This window comes from Phascolarctos cinereus, unplaced genomic scaffold (genome assembly GCF_003287225.1).
Source record: "Phascolarctos cinereus isolate Bilbo 61053 unplaced genomic scaffold, phaCin_HiC Scaffold_726;HRSCAF=1367, whole genome shotgun sequence".
Lineage (NCBI taxonomy): Eukaryota > Metazoa > Chordata > Mammalia > Diprotodontia > Phascolarctidae > Phascolarctos > Phascolarctos cinereus.
The window spans coordinates 244,065,186-244,081,064 of NW_027556098.1; the positions used below are offsets into that span (position 1 = coordinate 244,065,186).

The 15,879-nt window shown below is 38.0% G+C and overlaps 1 protein-coding gene across 1 annotated transcript; it reads right to left on the reverse strand.

Moving 5' to 3' along the window:
- Nucleotides 1–13,252: 13,252 nt before the first annotated feature.
- On the reverse strand, nucleotides 13,253–13,528 carry LOC110202510 (protein AF1q-like). Its single transcript, XM_020978709.1, has one exon. It carries the CDS (start codon nucleotides 13,526–13,528, stop codon nucleotides 13,253–13,255), a length of 276 nt encoding a protein of 91 aa, XP_020834368.1.
- Nucleotides 13,529–15,879: the final 2,351 nt, after the last annotated feature.

Sequence of the window (15,879 nt, forward strand, 5' to 3'; positions counted from 1 at the left end):
TAAAAGAAAGTAGAGCTGTAGTCTTTAGGGTCTAATATTTTTTTCTGTTTGTAACTATTGCTTCATCTCACTGACAAGACACTAGACTTGGATCAGGGTATCTGGTACAAAAAAGAAACGGTACCTATTCAGTCTGCGTTTAGCTTTCCTGTAACTTATCAGATCTCTGTCTGACATAGTGACTAATATATGTCTATGCAATGGAACCAGGTTATATCATTTTTATTCTTTACAACTCATGAAACTCCTTTTGACCAGAATACTTCCTGGTCTTTTTCTTCCAGGCATCAGTTTTGAGCTGTGCCATTTGCATGATGTTAATTATAATACCACCTACTGCATTACAGTATTGGAATAAAAGTTTAATAATACATTATTTTTTTAAATTATTATTATTATGAGGAACGAGAAGTATATAAATAAGTACTGAGAAAAGTATTCAGTACACTGACTTGTATTTACCAGCATGTCTTTGTAGTTAGATTATTTTTTAAAAGCATGCTTTTTAAAAGGATGCTGTAAGGATATTCCCCATGTACATGACTTTAGGAATCTTAAAAAGCAAAGGAAGTAATCCAATTTGTATGCTTGGCATTTGACTTTTTAGCAGTTTTTCAGTAGTCTTGGTCAGGCAGTGGGGAGTAGTATGGTAGAGAAATAGGAGGGTGATGGATGTTCATTGGAGCAGCATAAAGGTGGTTATCCATTAGTCATCAGGATTAACTCTACATTAAATAAACATTTATTAATTAGATGTTACAAATGAGTAAATGAGTAAAACACAATTCCTTTTCTCCAGAAACTTAACAGTCCATTAGGGGAGATAAAATAAGTAGAGTCAAGTGTGGCTTCCAAAAATCATCTAATGTTAAGATGTGTGTGTGGGGGGGGAATACTTGATTAAAGGTCAAAGTGCCTGGTTTGATAAAAATTCTGCTACTTTCAACCTATGCAATCTTGGATAAGCAAGTTAACTTCCATTTGCCTTAATTTCTTCACCTCTCAGATGAGCAAGTTTGACTGGAATAATCACTAAGTTTTCTTCCAGTTCTTGATCATTTATTAGACCCAAATCAGGGAAGTGTAGTGTCCAGAAGGAGAGAGATGATGGACCTGCTGTACTTCTACCTTTGTCAGACCATGTCTGGAATATCGCTTGCGGTTCCAGGCACTACATCTTAGAAGAAACATTGGTAAGCTGAACATATCCAGAGGAGGGCAAAGAAGATGCATGCTATCTTGAAATACTTAAAAGGCTGTCATGAGAAAGAATGATTAGAGTTAGGCTACTTGTCCTTAGAGGTTAAGACTAGGATCAATGGGTAAGAGTTTGGGAAATTTGAGCTATTGAAGGGAAAATCTTCTTCTACAACTATCTAAAAGCAAAATAGGCTGCTTTGAGAAGGGCTAAATTATTACAGTGTTAAATTATTTAGGCCACTATTAGAGGTGTTTAAGCAGGGTGCTGATGACCATTGTTGGGAGTATTGTGGAGAAAATTCATTTTTGGCATAGGATTTGGACCAAATTACCTGCTGATACTGAGATTCTTTGATTTGGTGATTACTAACGTTCATGAGTAGTTTAAAATGATAGGGTAGAAACTAGCCTTCAAGGGCTTAATATTAAGGAGTAAATGGAATAGAGTGACCTTTGGAGTCAAAATGACATAAGTTGAAGCCCCACTTATATTTAACCTCTAGTGCCATAAACAATCTTCCCTATACCAATGAAATCAGAGTTCTGATCCAAAAAATGGTAGATAGTAAAGTTAAGTCAGCAAAGGGAAAGAGAAAGAAAGAATAGTAATGCCATAGGGTAGCACAGTCAAAGGAGGGTTATTTTAGGACTTACTGATAGCAGAGGAAGGGCTAGAATTTTATTTAAAGGAAAAATAACACCTCAGTATAAATCAGACCTTCTCACACTTATAAATACCTAAACGATTATTTCCTTAAGAAAAATGGTCCACCTTGTCTACCTGCTTTAAATATTGAGTTGTAGAAAGTTTGTAAGAATTCTTAATGACTTAGAAATTAACTTTGGTACAGACAATGTGCAGTAATTGTTCATTTAATTATCTTCTTATGGGGTTCATATGAAAGAATTAAATATGGAATACAACTTAACAGCACCAGAATGCTCCTTAAAGTAAATATTTAAGATTCTTTAAATTACAATTTCAAAGCAGTGTAGCTCCTGGGACTCCCCCTTTTGTGTGTGAACCCCTAGAAAAGCTACCCTCAGTTTGAGTGTGGGTCAGCATCTACTCAGAGCCATAACTCCACTGATGTATACTCTTTTACTAATGGACAAAATTCAGAACAGTACATTTAATCCAACAAGAAAGTAAAGAGAAAAAAAAAAGATCTTCATGCACACACTGGTGCATCTCTCCTACAGGTGGAGGAAAGACTTGTACATGGAAAACATGTGGCCAAGAAACAGATATGAATGGCAGATATGTGCCATATTTTATGTAAAAGATAAAGGAGTACATATCAGAAACCTACATTGCCATGTGGAGGAGACATTTCACCAGGACATACGTGTGGGCAGGACGTACATAATGCTGCAGGGCTGCCAACATCCTCTGTTGATGTATGTCCTTTCTATAAGCACCATTTCTCTGCTCTGTATTAACTATTTGATCTTTATAAATTGTTTTCTGGGTGTCTCAATAGGTCCTAACACTGACCTCTCTGACACCCTCTTTTAGGCTTCAGGTCTTTGGAGTCGTCATCTGTCTTTCTCTTCCTATCTAAGATGTGCTAACTGGGAAGTCTGTCCTTGACAAGGGAAGCCTAAGTTCTTTTCATCCATATCTGAGGCCCTTATACCCAACTAAGGGCAGGTAGCCAGCCAGCCAGTCTCCAGGCCAAGATTGTCTCTTCTTTTTACTACCTGTGTCTAGTGCTGATTCAAAGTGTCAGGTCTAGGGGGCAACTAGGTGGCACAGTGGATACAGCACCAGCCCTGGATTCAGAATATAGTAATTGTTTACTATGTTCTAGGCATTGTGCTAAGCACTGGAATAAAAATTCCAACATAAAGTCCGTCTTGTTCTCAGGTAGCATACATTCTAGTTGGAGAAGACAACAAATGAAAGGAAGCTGAAAATGGGGTGGCAGGGGAGAAAGGAAGGTACCCAGCTTTGGGGTGTGGTAGAGGAAGTCTGGAGAGTAAGGTATGCAGCCTGGAGAGGAAGGAACACATTGTAGACCTGAGCATCTTCCTTAAAATGGAGGTTCTGAGAGAAACCAGCCAATCAGAAGGAGAAGCTGCAGGGTGGAGGATACTTCCAATATGAAAAATTGTCATGTGGTAGTAAGCTCCCAGATTGAAAAGGTTTCTGTAACACTAATAGGGACAATAGGGTGGCAATGGAGGCTTTTGAACAGGAGAAATAAACATCAAGATTTTGTTTCAAGAATATTGATTTGGATTCAAAGCCAGCCTCAGACCAAACACTTGACACTTACTAGCTGTGTGACCCTGGGCAAGTCACTTAACCCCAATTGCCTAAAAATTAAAAAAAAAAAGAATATTGATTCGGCAGTAGTGTATAAGATAAATTGGAAAAAGAGAATGGAGACCAGGAGACCAGATAGGAAGCTATTTCAATAGCTAAGGCATGACATCAAGAGGGCCTAAAACAAGATGATGTCTGTGAGAATAGAAAGGAATAAACATCTAAGATATTTCTAAGGAAAAATCGACAGGATGAATATTGTTTATTGATCCAAAATAGGTTGGACACTGGAAAAGGATTATGAGACAAAAGGGGGTGAAGCGGATGAGGTCTTTGATATCTTATAAATAAATTTTATTGAGAGTCTTCTTGTGTATTCCTCAATATATGCTGCCTTTCAGGTTTTATTGATACTCTGTTTCCTATCCTTTCTCACCCTTCTTTTTTTTTCAATGTAAGCGTCTAATGGATTTCTAGCAAGAAAGTAGGGTTTGAATGAGGGCAATGTTGTAATAAATGTGGGGTATCCTGCCAGGCCCATGCAACTCTTTTATACTCTTCCTTAGGGGAATATATTAGTATTTTTAAATATGTTATTAAAATTTTATTAAACACCTAATTATGCATGGCATGTTGCTAAGCACCATTTAAAAAGAAATGCATTAGTTTGGACCCTCTAAGAGTATACCATCTAAGCCGGAGACATAGATGAAAATCCATGTGAAGGTCAAAGCAGAATAGAAGCATTAAATTAATACTGTACATAAAAAGATAGCAAGATATTTATATAACATACTGATCAAGTGTTTTTTAGTGGCTGAAGGCAAGTGTTAGCACATAATTGTGGTAATCAGAGAATGTAGGAAATCCAGGTCCAAACCAGTCAGGGAAAGAGAATAAATAGCACCTCTGATTCATTCAGGAAGGCTCTGTAGAGGAAGCAGACTTTGAGGAGCTGACTAAGTGATAGGAGAGAGCTGGCTGGGTGAGGGAAGACATTTAAGATACCCAGCATGGGTTTTAGAAAAGATTTAGAACTAGAAAGGAAAGGATCACAGATTCTCAGAGTTGGAGGGGACTGCAAAGGCTACCTAGTCTAACCTGTGCCCCATGAGTCCCCTCTGAAACTTAATCATCCTGCTTTTCTGTAAAGTCTGCCAGTGAGGGGAAACCCATTATCTTTGAAGGCAGCAAGCCTTGTAACATCCACCCATTGTCTTTATCCCTATCCTTGGATCTAAGGGGGCCAAGTCTAATTCTTTTTTCCACCTGGAAGCATTTCAAATACAGACAGCTATCACGTTCCTGCTAAGTCTTTTTTCTATAGGCTGCACATTTCCAAAGAAATCTAGGGCAACACCCTCATTTTACAATGAAGAAACTGGTCAGATAGGTGAAGTGAATTCCCTAAGGTCATGGAAATGGTATGCAGAAAAGCTGGGATTTGAACCCAGGATCTATAAATCTAATTTCAGTTTTCTTTCCACTCTACCATGTGGCCTCTGGAGAATGCTACATTCAAGTAAGTGTTCTTAATAGGCCTCATTGGTAGAGACTAAATGTGAGATCAAATGAAAATGAGGATCTTAAAACTTGATCAAAAGGGGAATGAGTTACTATTGTCACCAAATGCTAGATAGGATGTTGGCATTCTCAAAATTTCAGGCAAAGAAGACATTTTATTTTGTTGTGGTGGTTTTGACAAAGAATCCATATTTTCTAAAATTTGCCTGCAGTTTCAGAACCTTCAAATGCACAACTGAAGCCATCACCCTAGCTCAGAGCTTCTTAACCTTTTTTTTGTGTCCTGGCTCCCTCTGATAGTCTGGTGAAGTCTTGTGGACCCTTTGTCAGGAAAATGTTTTAAAATATTTGAAGAAAATTCTAAATTTTTCATTTAGAGGTTAGCAAAAATAAAGATGTAATTCTTTCCTATCCAAGTACACAGACCCCCTAAAAACTACCTATGGACCCCAGGTTAAAACCACTGCACCCAAGAGCTGTATGATTGATACTGCATAAATGGTCACTGGACATCTAGTACTGATTCAACAAACATTTTATTAAGAATTTTCTTGGTACCAGACACAGATGGGATACAAACTAATCACTTTTCAAATCTTAAAACACTACTAAATGCTAACCCTTACTTTATTCTTTTGATCATATACTAGAGAAGGGACAACAAAAATGTTGCAGTTTCATAGTGTGTTGTGGGAAAGAATTCACAGACTCAGACCTTTTCTCCAATCCAAGCAAAGGCATTTATTAAGAACTACATCTATCAGGAAGTGGGCTCAGTTCCAAGAAGGAACTAGCAATTTCAGTAAGGCAATTTTATAGAGTATATATGATGTTGATTATACAACAGAAAATATGAATATTAAAAAGGCAGGAGGGGTTTGTCAAGGAATTAGGCAATGGGGTGGAGTCCCAGCCTTGGTATAACTGCGCATACAATTTCCCATAATGCATATAGAAAAATCCACTGGGGGGGTAGTGTATGTATGATAATAACATAATAAACCTCTCTATGTCATAAGTTCAGCTAAAGAACAGCTTTTGGTATTACTGCATAGGCACCTACTTAGGGTCCCTTCTATTGTTTTGGGGTCCATATCCTGCTCAGGCATCCTGGTGGTCCTCCTTTCTGATTGGCTGGCTATTGTGGTCCTATCTGAGACTAGATGAATGTGGTTGTGGTTGAGTACATCGCCACATCTGCTAGAATATGAGGACATTGGGTCTGGGGGAGGGGGGCAGCGGCTAGATTGGGGTTGGGGGTCTGTGGTGTGGTTAAAGCCAGATTGTGTGTTCAAATCAGGATGTGCCTGCTATTCAGTGAGGCCCATAAGTTAGAATATCGGGGCTGGGGGCAACTTTACTAGGATTCAATCAGTATCTTTGTGAAATTAATCTAAAAGATATATTTTTTAAACCAAGCAAACTATCAATTCTATGTAAATTTCAAAAAATAATAGTAAAATGTAGAAAACACATTTTTGTTTCCATGACCAATAGGCACTGACTAGGAATAAGACTGTTGGCCATAATTTGTCCTAGGATCTCACTACAAATCATAGCATGCCAATTACTTGTATTCTGTCTACAACTGATTCTCTATTAAAATAGAATGAAAGGAGAAATAGAAAGCTTGCTTAGCTCCTTGGTTAATCAGTTATCAAGAGTCTGAGGTTTGGTCACCATGGAAACTAGAAGCTGATTTTGAACGGCAAAAGAACCCTTCCTCCTCTTATTTCAAGACGATTTTTATAGAATTATATTCTCCTTGAAAACAAAACAGGGAAACACACCTATGCATATATTCTATCACAGAGACATCTTTTAGAGCAGAATGTGCAGCTGGCTTTTAAATGGTTTAATTTTAGGGAAAAGATTCAACAGGGAGTTTGAAGGCCAGGCAGAGGAAACATGCTCGAAGTTAGGCTTTAAGCCGGACTAGACTTGGGCACTTCTGGGAACAATGCCAAGAAAATAGGCTTCCCATATGCAAACTGATGGTTTTGACATATGCTGAAGTCTGTATTCCAGGCAGCTGTCAGGGAAATATTTTCCCATCTATGACTATTTCTTTCTAACAGAGTCTTCCCTTCTTGAGGGGAAGCTCCCTAAAATGCTAGATCCTCCTCTAGCATTGGTCACTTTAGAGCCAGTTTCTTTGTGTGAAAATAATCACGAAACAAAAAAGATTCTCTGGCTGAGTCTGTTAGGTCCTGGGCCATTTGCTTAATGCCTGATTGCAGGTACCAAAACTACAAATAAAACAAAATTCTCTTAGAGTGTCTTTTTTGGTCCGAGGCAAAAACATTATTTAAAAAGAGAGAAAATAGGGAAAAGTAGGAAGCCTTGCCTTGTCAATATAGAATAGATACAAAAAAAGCAAGCATGACCTCATTTTGTTGTCTCCCTTCTTCCTTCAAAGTACTGCTGGTTGTTTATGGGGGAGGTACTGATCCATTTTATAAAAGGAAGGTTGAACAAGAAGAAATTTTCCTATCATGTTTACATTTTTGTGGAGCAATTACTCCAATAGTCTTTAAAATATTTAGGCCTATGTTTATTTACAGTCATAAAAACAAGGCTGATGTGGTTGAAAGATTGATTTTTATTTACCTCCTAATGGAACATCATAAATGAACTACTCCTTTCTGATATTTAACAACTGAAGGAATTATTTGAATCATTATCTAGCTGAAGCAGGCACTTGAGATTCTTCACCATGAGATGAAGTTCTCATTTTTCTGGGGCTTTGAGAGGGACAAGCTGGACTAAGAATTGAGGTTGGGCAGACAACATAAAAGGCTTTTCATTGCTTTAGAAACCATTGTTTTGTCCTGTGTTCTGTTTTAAACTATGTCAATCGAAGTGAATAGAAAATTATGTATAAACTTATGTTGAGTTTAAAAAATATTGGCTTACCATGTAAAGAAATCCTAGATGTCCCCTCTGATATTATGCAATTGGGTATTGCTATAGGATTTACCACAACCTGAAAGATCTTGAAATGAAACCTAGTTATGTGAGAAGAGTTATTTGTGGGTAGAAAATTTCTATCTTGATCCTAATAGCTCACCCTCTGAAGCAAGAAGTCTCAGTTTCAACACAAACATTATTGTATGCAGTAACCTACCCAGCTCCCTTGTAAAAACTGAGCCACAAAATTAGAATGGCAAAGAATGTGTTTGTACTACTTATTAATTCTCCCTAGGACAGGAAAAACCTATTACAAAATATGCTATAAAGTGGCTTTCTATGAAGGGCTATGTCAGCAGAGTATGCAGCTACTAAGATATCATATTAGGAGATTTGCACTTGGTACCTTGGCTATGATCCATTTCAGACTGGGAAAAGTTCTCATTATCGCCTAACCAAGCAAACTAACTCCAAAAAGAATAGCATACATCCAGTGACTGTGCATAGGCAGGGAAAAGGGTATTTGTGGAATGAAATGCTTACTATTTCATTGACTTAGAATGTTTATACACATACCCAATACAAGAGTTTTTAAATATTAACACTTTGGATTGACTTAACATCTTTTGTGCCTAAAGGGTGAATTTTTCAAATGAGAACGAAAGCTTACTAAAGCTAATGAATTCCCTTTGGCACTCTAGAAAAATAAGCCAGAAAAGTGATTTTAGGCTTCCAGAAGTAATTTTTTTCTAATTGTCTATGAAAAAGCATCATCTGGATTTCCTATATTTTCAGTATGTAATGCAGACCATAACCTTAGTAAATGACAGTTGTGGCAGAAAATTCATCACCTTGCCTCTCAGACCATAGGCATACAGTTGGCCACTGAAATGTCAGTTCTTTCCAGCACAGAAAGTACAGCCAGAGCTTCTGCTCCAGCAGAATAACTTTTAAGAACCCAGGATCATTTGCATAAGAAATTAGAGTGAGACTTTAAGAAATAGTTAATGAAGTTGTAGAAACATGAGCACACTAATGCATTTTGAGTGGTGCTATGAATTGGTAAAACCATTCCAGAAAGCAATTTAGAATTATGCAGAGTAACTAAAATATTCAAATACTTTAACCTAGAGATTCCATTGCTAAGTGTATATTCCAAAAAGAGGAAGGAAAGAAGGAAGGAATGAAGGAAGAAAGGAAAAAAGGATGGGAGGAAGAATACTTCCAGGCTCTGTGCTAAGTAAGTGCTAGGGATGCAAATCCCCAAGCAAAAAGAAAAAGTCTCTTCCCACAAGAAGCTTACATGGGGGAAGACAATGCACAAAAGGGAGTTGAAAATGAGATTGAAAAGGCTCCCTTAACTGTGGCCTCCCCACTCAGCAAGCAGTTCATTACTTTCATAGTAGCAATAAGAATCACCTTCCTCAAGGATTCAGATCAATAAAATAAATACTTATTGAGAATTGCCATATGCCAATTGTTGTATATGTGCAATGTGCAAGTCACTGGAGAGGCAAAGAAAAAAAAGTTCTCTGCTCTCAGGAAGCTTATGCTCTACCATCTATTTTTCATTCATATAACTTCTCAGAATTATGTAGTGAATCTATGTTAGCATTTTCCAAACCGATTTGGTCATGGAGTACTTTTAGTATTTAAATACATTGACAGAACCAATTATTTCTGATCTGGGGACCCTGGAGGCATAAAATAACGGAGAGGAAAGGGAGAACTGAGGAAAATTTGGAATGAATTAAAGGAAATTGTTTTCATGCCAAAAAATTGTCACACAAGCATTTTTGATGGGTTATTTAGCAGTCAAAATTTTAGAGGGGGTAAGCACTACCATAAAAATTTTCTCACAGAACCTCCATTCATACCTACATCCTCCAGAATACTAGGTTTCTACAAAACACAGTTTGGGAAAAGCTACTACAGGGAGTTTACTTGTTCCTATCTTCATCTTAATCCTGGATTTTAAGGCTTCTTACTATGAGCTTTCTCCTTTCCTTACCTGAGTTACATATCAGCATAACTGTAAATTCTATGTTTCCAACAAAGTTGGAAGAAGGGTTCTCAAAAACAGACCAAGTTTTATACACTAAATAGATCGAAGAAAGAAGAAAAGGACCCATATGTTCTAAAACATTTTAGTAGCTCTTTTTTTTTTTTTGGTTAGGCAATGGGGTTAAGTGACTTGCGAAGGGTCACACAGCTAGTAAGTGTTATTATGTGTCTGAGGCCGGATTTGAACTCAGGTCCTCTTGAATCCAGGGCTGGTGCTGTATCCACTGTGCCACCTAGCTGCCCCTTAGCAGCTCTTTTCACAGTAAAAAATTTTAAACAAGGTGGAGGGTGCCCATCTATTGGATAATATTTATGAATATGATAGAATATCTTTGTGTCATAAGAAATAATAAAATGAACAATTTCTGAAAAAACTAGGAAGACCCCTGAGAACTAATGCAGAGTGAATTGAGAAGAATTAGAACAATTTATTCCATGACAATATTATAAGTAAACACAACTTTAAAATACTTAGAACTCTAATCAGTGCAAAGAATAATCATAAATCCAGAAAACTAAAGATAAAAACACATCATTCACCTCCTGCCAGAAAGCTAATGAACTTAACATGGAGAATAAAATATACATTTTTGGTCATGACCAATGCAGAAATTTGTTTCGCTAAACTATGCACATTTATTTTGAGGAATTTCTTTTTCTTTTATTGTTGTTCAGTAGGAAGGCAGAGGAAAGTAGAGATAATAAATGCTTGTAAAATTAATTAATCAATTAGTTTAAAGAATAGACCAAGCCTAAGAATAGGCTATGTAGATGGAAATAACCCATTTCCAGATTTTCCCCATTCTCAACTAAGAAGATTTCAGCCTATTACTCTCATTCTATTGATCTCTTGAACCATGGAATTTCATAGTTGGAAATTACCCCAAAGGCCATCTAGTTCCAGCCTCACAAACAACTGTGGGTAACTAAATTTACAATTTAGAGGTAGAAAGATTACTATAGGAGAAGTGACAACTGATAGCAGAGCTTAGATAAGGACAAAACTATAAAGTCACAGCAACCCAAGATCACTTACTATAGGGAAAGAATGCCTACGAAATCCAGCATCCTTGAAGAAAACAGTGAATTATAGTATGGTAGGATAATTAATATTTATAATGATGACCTTGAGTCATCAAGGAAAGGTTAAATTATATTGAATATCTTATTTTTAAGAAGCAATTATGCATGTGATATAGAAACATTTCCATTAAAATAATATAGTAAAAAAGTTTAGAATCTTAAAGGAGCAAACCAATTATATGGAAAAATCACTCACTGAAATATTTCCCAGAGGATGCCAGGTAAATGGTTCTTTCATGTGGTAGTCTATTTAAAGGAAGACTGTAGTATACTCAAATGAGAACTGGTTCTGGAGTCAGAGGAAGTGGCTGCCAATATTGCCACTGATGTTTACCAGCTGCATGACGTTGAGCAAGCCAATTAACTATCGTAGGCCTCAGTTTCCTTATCCCTAAAATGAGGAGGTTGAATTAGATGGACTCTGAGTTCCTTTCCAGCTTAAAATTTATGATCAATGACCCTGTGACCATCCCTGGTGTGCCTTGTTTTGTCACATTTTACTTTTCTTTAAATGAACAAAAAGTTATAGTGATTATCCAATCCCTGAATCCCATCAGGGATGTAAGAATACAAGGATGGGTATGACTACCATGTCCAGTCAAAAATCTCAGTCAAAAAAGAAACCACAGAAAAGTACATGTCAGTTATAGCAATCTGTCTTCATTCCTGAAAACTCCTACATTTACTGTCCCCTTACTCCCATCATGTATGAGAGAGGCTTCTATCCTGATTCCTCTATGTCATCCTATCTCTGCCTTTTGCTGCTCTGATTCTCTTCCTCTGACAAACTTTATTTCTTGATATCAGCTTCTGACTGCTCCCTTGCTTTAGCATCCTGGTGAGAGGTAACAAGCTATCTACATACTGGCTCTTATTCAGCCCAGGCAACAGTGAATGTTGATTGACCCTTTCCTCCTAATGAATGGTAACAGGATTTGACATTTGTGGGCACTCAATAAGCTATGTGGCATCCTGGAGAAAGCTGTGAATGTCTACATATAAGTAATTGGTCTTGTTTACCTGGAAATTTTTCATAAGACATTTCAGAAATTCACAGACTAAATTGAAAGATTCCTGTTTTTCATCTTTTTTTGGGGGGGGATTAAACAGCTTTATTAGATGAGTGTGAGGAATTGTCAGCACAAATAACGGGGAAAGAGTGGAGAACTCTCAAAGATAGTGTAGTAAAGAGTCTCAGGATGTGAAGAAGGTATTGATCATCTCATTTTATGCCCTCAAGGTACCTGAACCATTAGAGATGGCTGGGCTGGTAATTTCTAAAGGGGTTGAAGCTGAGGTCCTTTGAGATTGTAGGTTACAGGATGGAGCTAAGAACAAAACAGGCTGTAAGGACCTGCTCCCAACACCATGGGACTGTCATAAACAGCAAAATAACATGTTAAAAGTTTGAGATTTGTGTTTTTTTCTTAGTAAACTTTCTGTATCCCTACCCATGTTCTTCAGTTAAGAACAAAGCTGAGGAAGAGAGAAGTCTTGAGGAGGAAAGAACATAGCTCCATAGAAGGGAGGGAAGGGCTTCAATTATTTCAGAATTTGCTTAAGTATTTTCACTTAGCTCCATTTTTCAACATCTGTTGCCTCAGGGCTTAAGTCTTCATCCCTTACTTCTTGGTCCGGAAAGACACTTGGCTACTTTATTGTTTGGAACAGGCTTTACCTTTTTATAGCAGACAATCCCAAAAAGAAATCCCAGAATTTTCAATGATTCATGAGAAAGCCACCCATGCTAACTGACCTAGGGGTAGAGATGGAAAGGCTGGTAAACTGTCTATAAAGCTGGTAACAATGGGGTCAAGAACCAATTTACCACAGCTCTCACTACTGTATTGCTCCTCTTTGACTCTGAGGTCGGTTGGTTTGTGCCTGCCCCCCAGTCAGACATGTTTTCTAAAGCTAGTCTCAGGAGAGAAAGGAATTTGGGTACTAGGACCTTTTGTTTGAAGAACCATACCTCTTCTGAAGTGATTTGAAGGACTTGGTAGGGAAGGAGAAGTGCCTGTGGGGGTACAAAATAGAGGAAAATAAATAACAATAAATAAATAGCCATTCCATGGCAGATTCTTTTAGCACCACCTCAACACAATGAAGGGGAAAAGCAGGTCTAAAAAGAAGTGTAGGGAGGAAGGGGCCAAAGAAAAAGAAAGTACAGAAATGGTGATAGGGAGAGAGGTTTTAGCCTTAAATCAAGTCCAACTCAAAGGAGTGGATGCCTGCAATAGGGGCTCTCCAGAAGTTGAAGGTGCTGTACTCAAGTAGGGCATCACCTTCAGGACAGTTCTTCTGCCCAGCTTCACTTGGCTCCTCTTCAGACATTTTTCTGCTGTTGTTGCCTCGGGTCTTATAAGTGGACATGTCCAGCAGTCCCAGGCCCTCCAACTTGGACAGGTCCAGTTCAGGAATGGGCATCCTCCAGAAAAGGAAAGAGCTATATTGGCTGCTCACAGGGTTCCTCATGACTCCCTCTGTCCACTCAGCTTCCCGGGAGAGTCCAGTCTTAACATAGCCTGCCTTGGATGGGGAGGGGGGGTGTTTTTCATCTTTTTAAAAAGGTTCTGCCTCTGGGCTATATCTTTCAACATAGGTGGGTCCTCCAAAACATGATACTCAGGCTCTAGCCTAAAGAAAAGATACACTGTGACCAACTCTCATCATTAAATTTTGACCTAAATATATTGGCTAGTTTAGAACTAAACTACAAATCTCACTAATCTCATATAGATTCTCTGTAATTAGTGGAACCTCATATGGAAATTATTATTTGCTAAGTATACACAGGATGAGATATGTCTCCTGAAAAAGTGGCCAGAACCTTGGTCACATTCCATTCACAATTCTAAAAGAAACTACTTAGCTGGCTTAAGGAATGACCAGCAAGTTGAATTTGTCTTCTCTCCTTCAAACTATGTTGAAGGTACTACCATCCTTCTAGTTTCTCAGCCTTGTACCTTCAAAATCAACCTTAGTTTTTCACTCTCTCTCATACTCCCCATATTCAATAGGTTGCCAAGTACTGTTGATTCTACTTGCATGAAATTTCTCACATTTGTCACCTTCTATCCACTTTTCACCATCCTAGTTCTGACTCTTGTTACCTCTCACCTGGACTATTGCAAGAGCTTCCTAATTGGATTCCCAGCTTCTAGTTTTCCCCTTTTCCAATCCATCCTCCAAAAAAAGTATGTCAAAGTAATCTTCCTAAAGAACAAGACTGATTACATCACTTCTATGCCTGAGAACCTTTTATAGTTTTCTAGTACCTCTAGGGTAACATACAAACTCTTCCACTTGTTATTTAAAGCATTCCACAATATGACTCCAGCCTACCTGCCTAGGCTTATTGCATTCTATTCCCCTTAGCATATACTCTACCTTAAAGCCAAAGTGGTCTACTTGATATTCTATCTCCTGCTTCTGTGGGTCTGCACAGGCTACTGCCAACCCTAGAATGCACCATCTGCCTCTGTGAGTCATCATAGGCTGCTCTGCCTCCATAGAATGCACTATCTCATTGCCTCCACTTCTCAGAATCACAACCTTCCTTCAAAGCTCCACTCAGGCATGATTTCTTACAGGAAGCCTTTCCTGATTCATTGATCCCTTCAGTACTTAGTATTCTCTCTTCCTCCTCCTCAAATTACTCTCTCTCTCTCTCTCACTCTCTCTCTCTCTCTCTCTCTCTCTCTCTCTCTCTCTCTCTCTTCTTCTCTCTCTCTCTCTCTCTCTTTCTTCCCTATTTATATATCTTGCCACCAGCACCCCACCCCCAAGTTCCCCAATAGAAATTAAAATCCTTGTGGGCAGGAACTGTGTTTTGTCTACTTATCTCTAGCACCTAACAATGCCTTGCATATAATAAATGCTTGTTGGATTTGATTGGCTTCCTACTGACCTTTACATGTATGCCTATGAGAGTCTGCTGTTGGATGAGAGGAGCTATGCTTTTCCTAAAGTGCCTCCAGTTGCCATATGAAGACAGCTGTTTACAAATTCTCTTTGATTCATGGAGCTCTCAATTAATTAACTGCTTCGACTGAAAAAAAAAAAAGCAAATTCAGGACCAGAGATAGCTCCTTCCCAGTGGCTGTCATAAATGCCTTGCATGTGCATTCTGTGCCATTGTTTGTCCAGAGCCAAGTGAGAACTTTCTTGAACCATCTAGCTACTTAGTGAGGGGGCCACAAATAGGAGGTCATGCTATCATGGCCCAATAGGTCATAGACTTTTGAGCTAGATAGAACTTTAAAAATTATCTTGTTCAGTTGCCTGAAAAAATTTTTTTTAGCCTATAAGGTAACGGTTTTGGAGAGAATAAATAACTTGTCTAAGGTCACACAGATGAGGAGTAGCAGAATTGGCATTTGAACCCAGGCCTTCTAACTTTAAAATCAGTGTTTTTCTACTACATCATAGTTTGTGTGTGTGTGTGTGTGTGTGTGTGTGTGTGTGTGTGTGTGTGTGTGTGTTTCAGAGTAAAGGAGACTAGGTAAAAACTGAGGCCAAGTAACATTGATTTCACTCTATATGAAAAGACCTTCTTCTTTTGAAAGAAATTCCAAAATACCTAGAAGTCCATGATTTTAACTTTCAATCATAAAAATCTTACACTATACATATTTAAAGAATATAACTATGCAAGATAGCCACAAAACCTATCAATGTAGTAAGGCTACTCAAAATAGTAAGGCTTCCCTTGGGAATATTTCTTTCCCAAACATGTACAGGACAAATTATGTCTTTTAAACCAGTGCCCAGAATCCTGGCCAAGAGCATGATACATACATGCTATACATGAAGTTTTTCACAGT

Excerpts from the sequence above, each read along its gene's own strand:
- LOC110202510 (XM_020978709.1), bottom strand. The coding sequence starts at position 13,528 with ATGAGGAACCCTGTGAGCAGCCAATATAGCTCTTTCCTTTTCTGGAGG.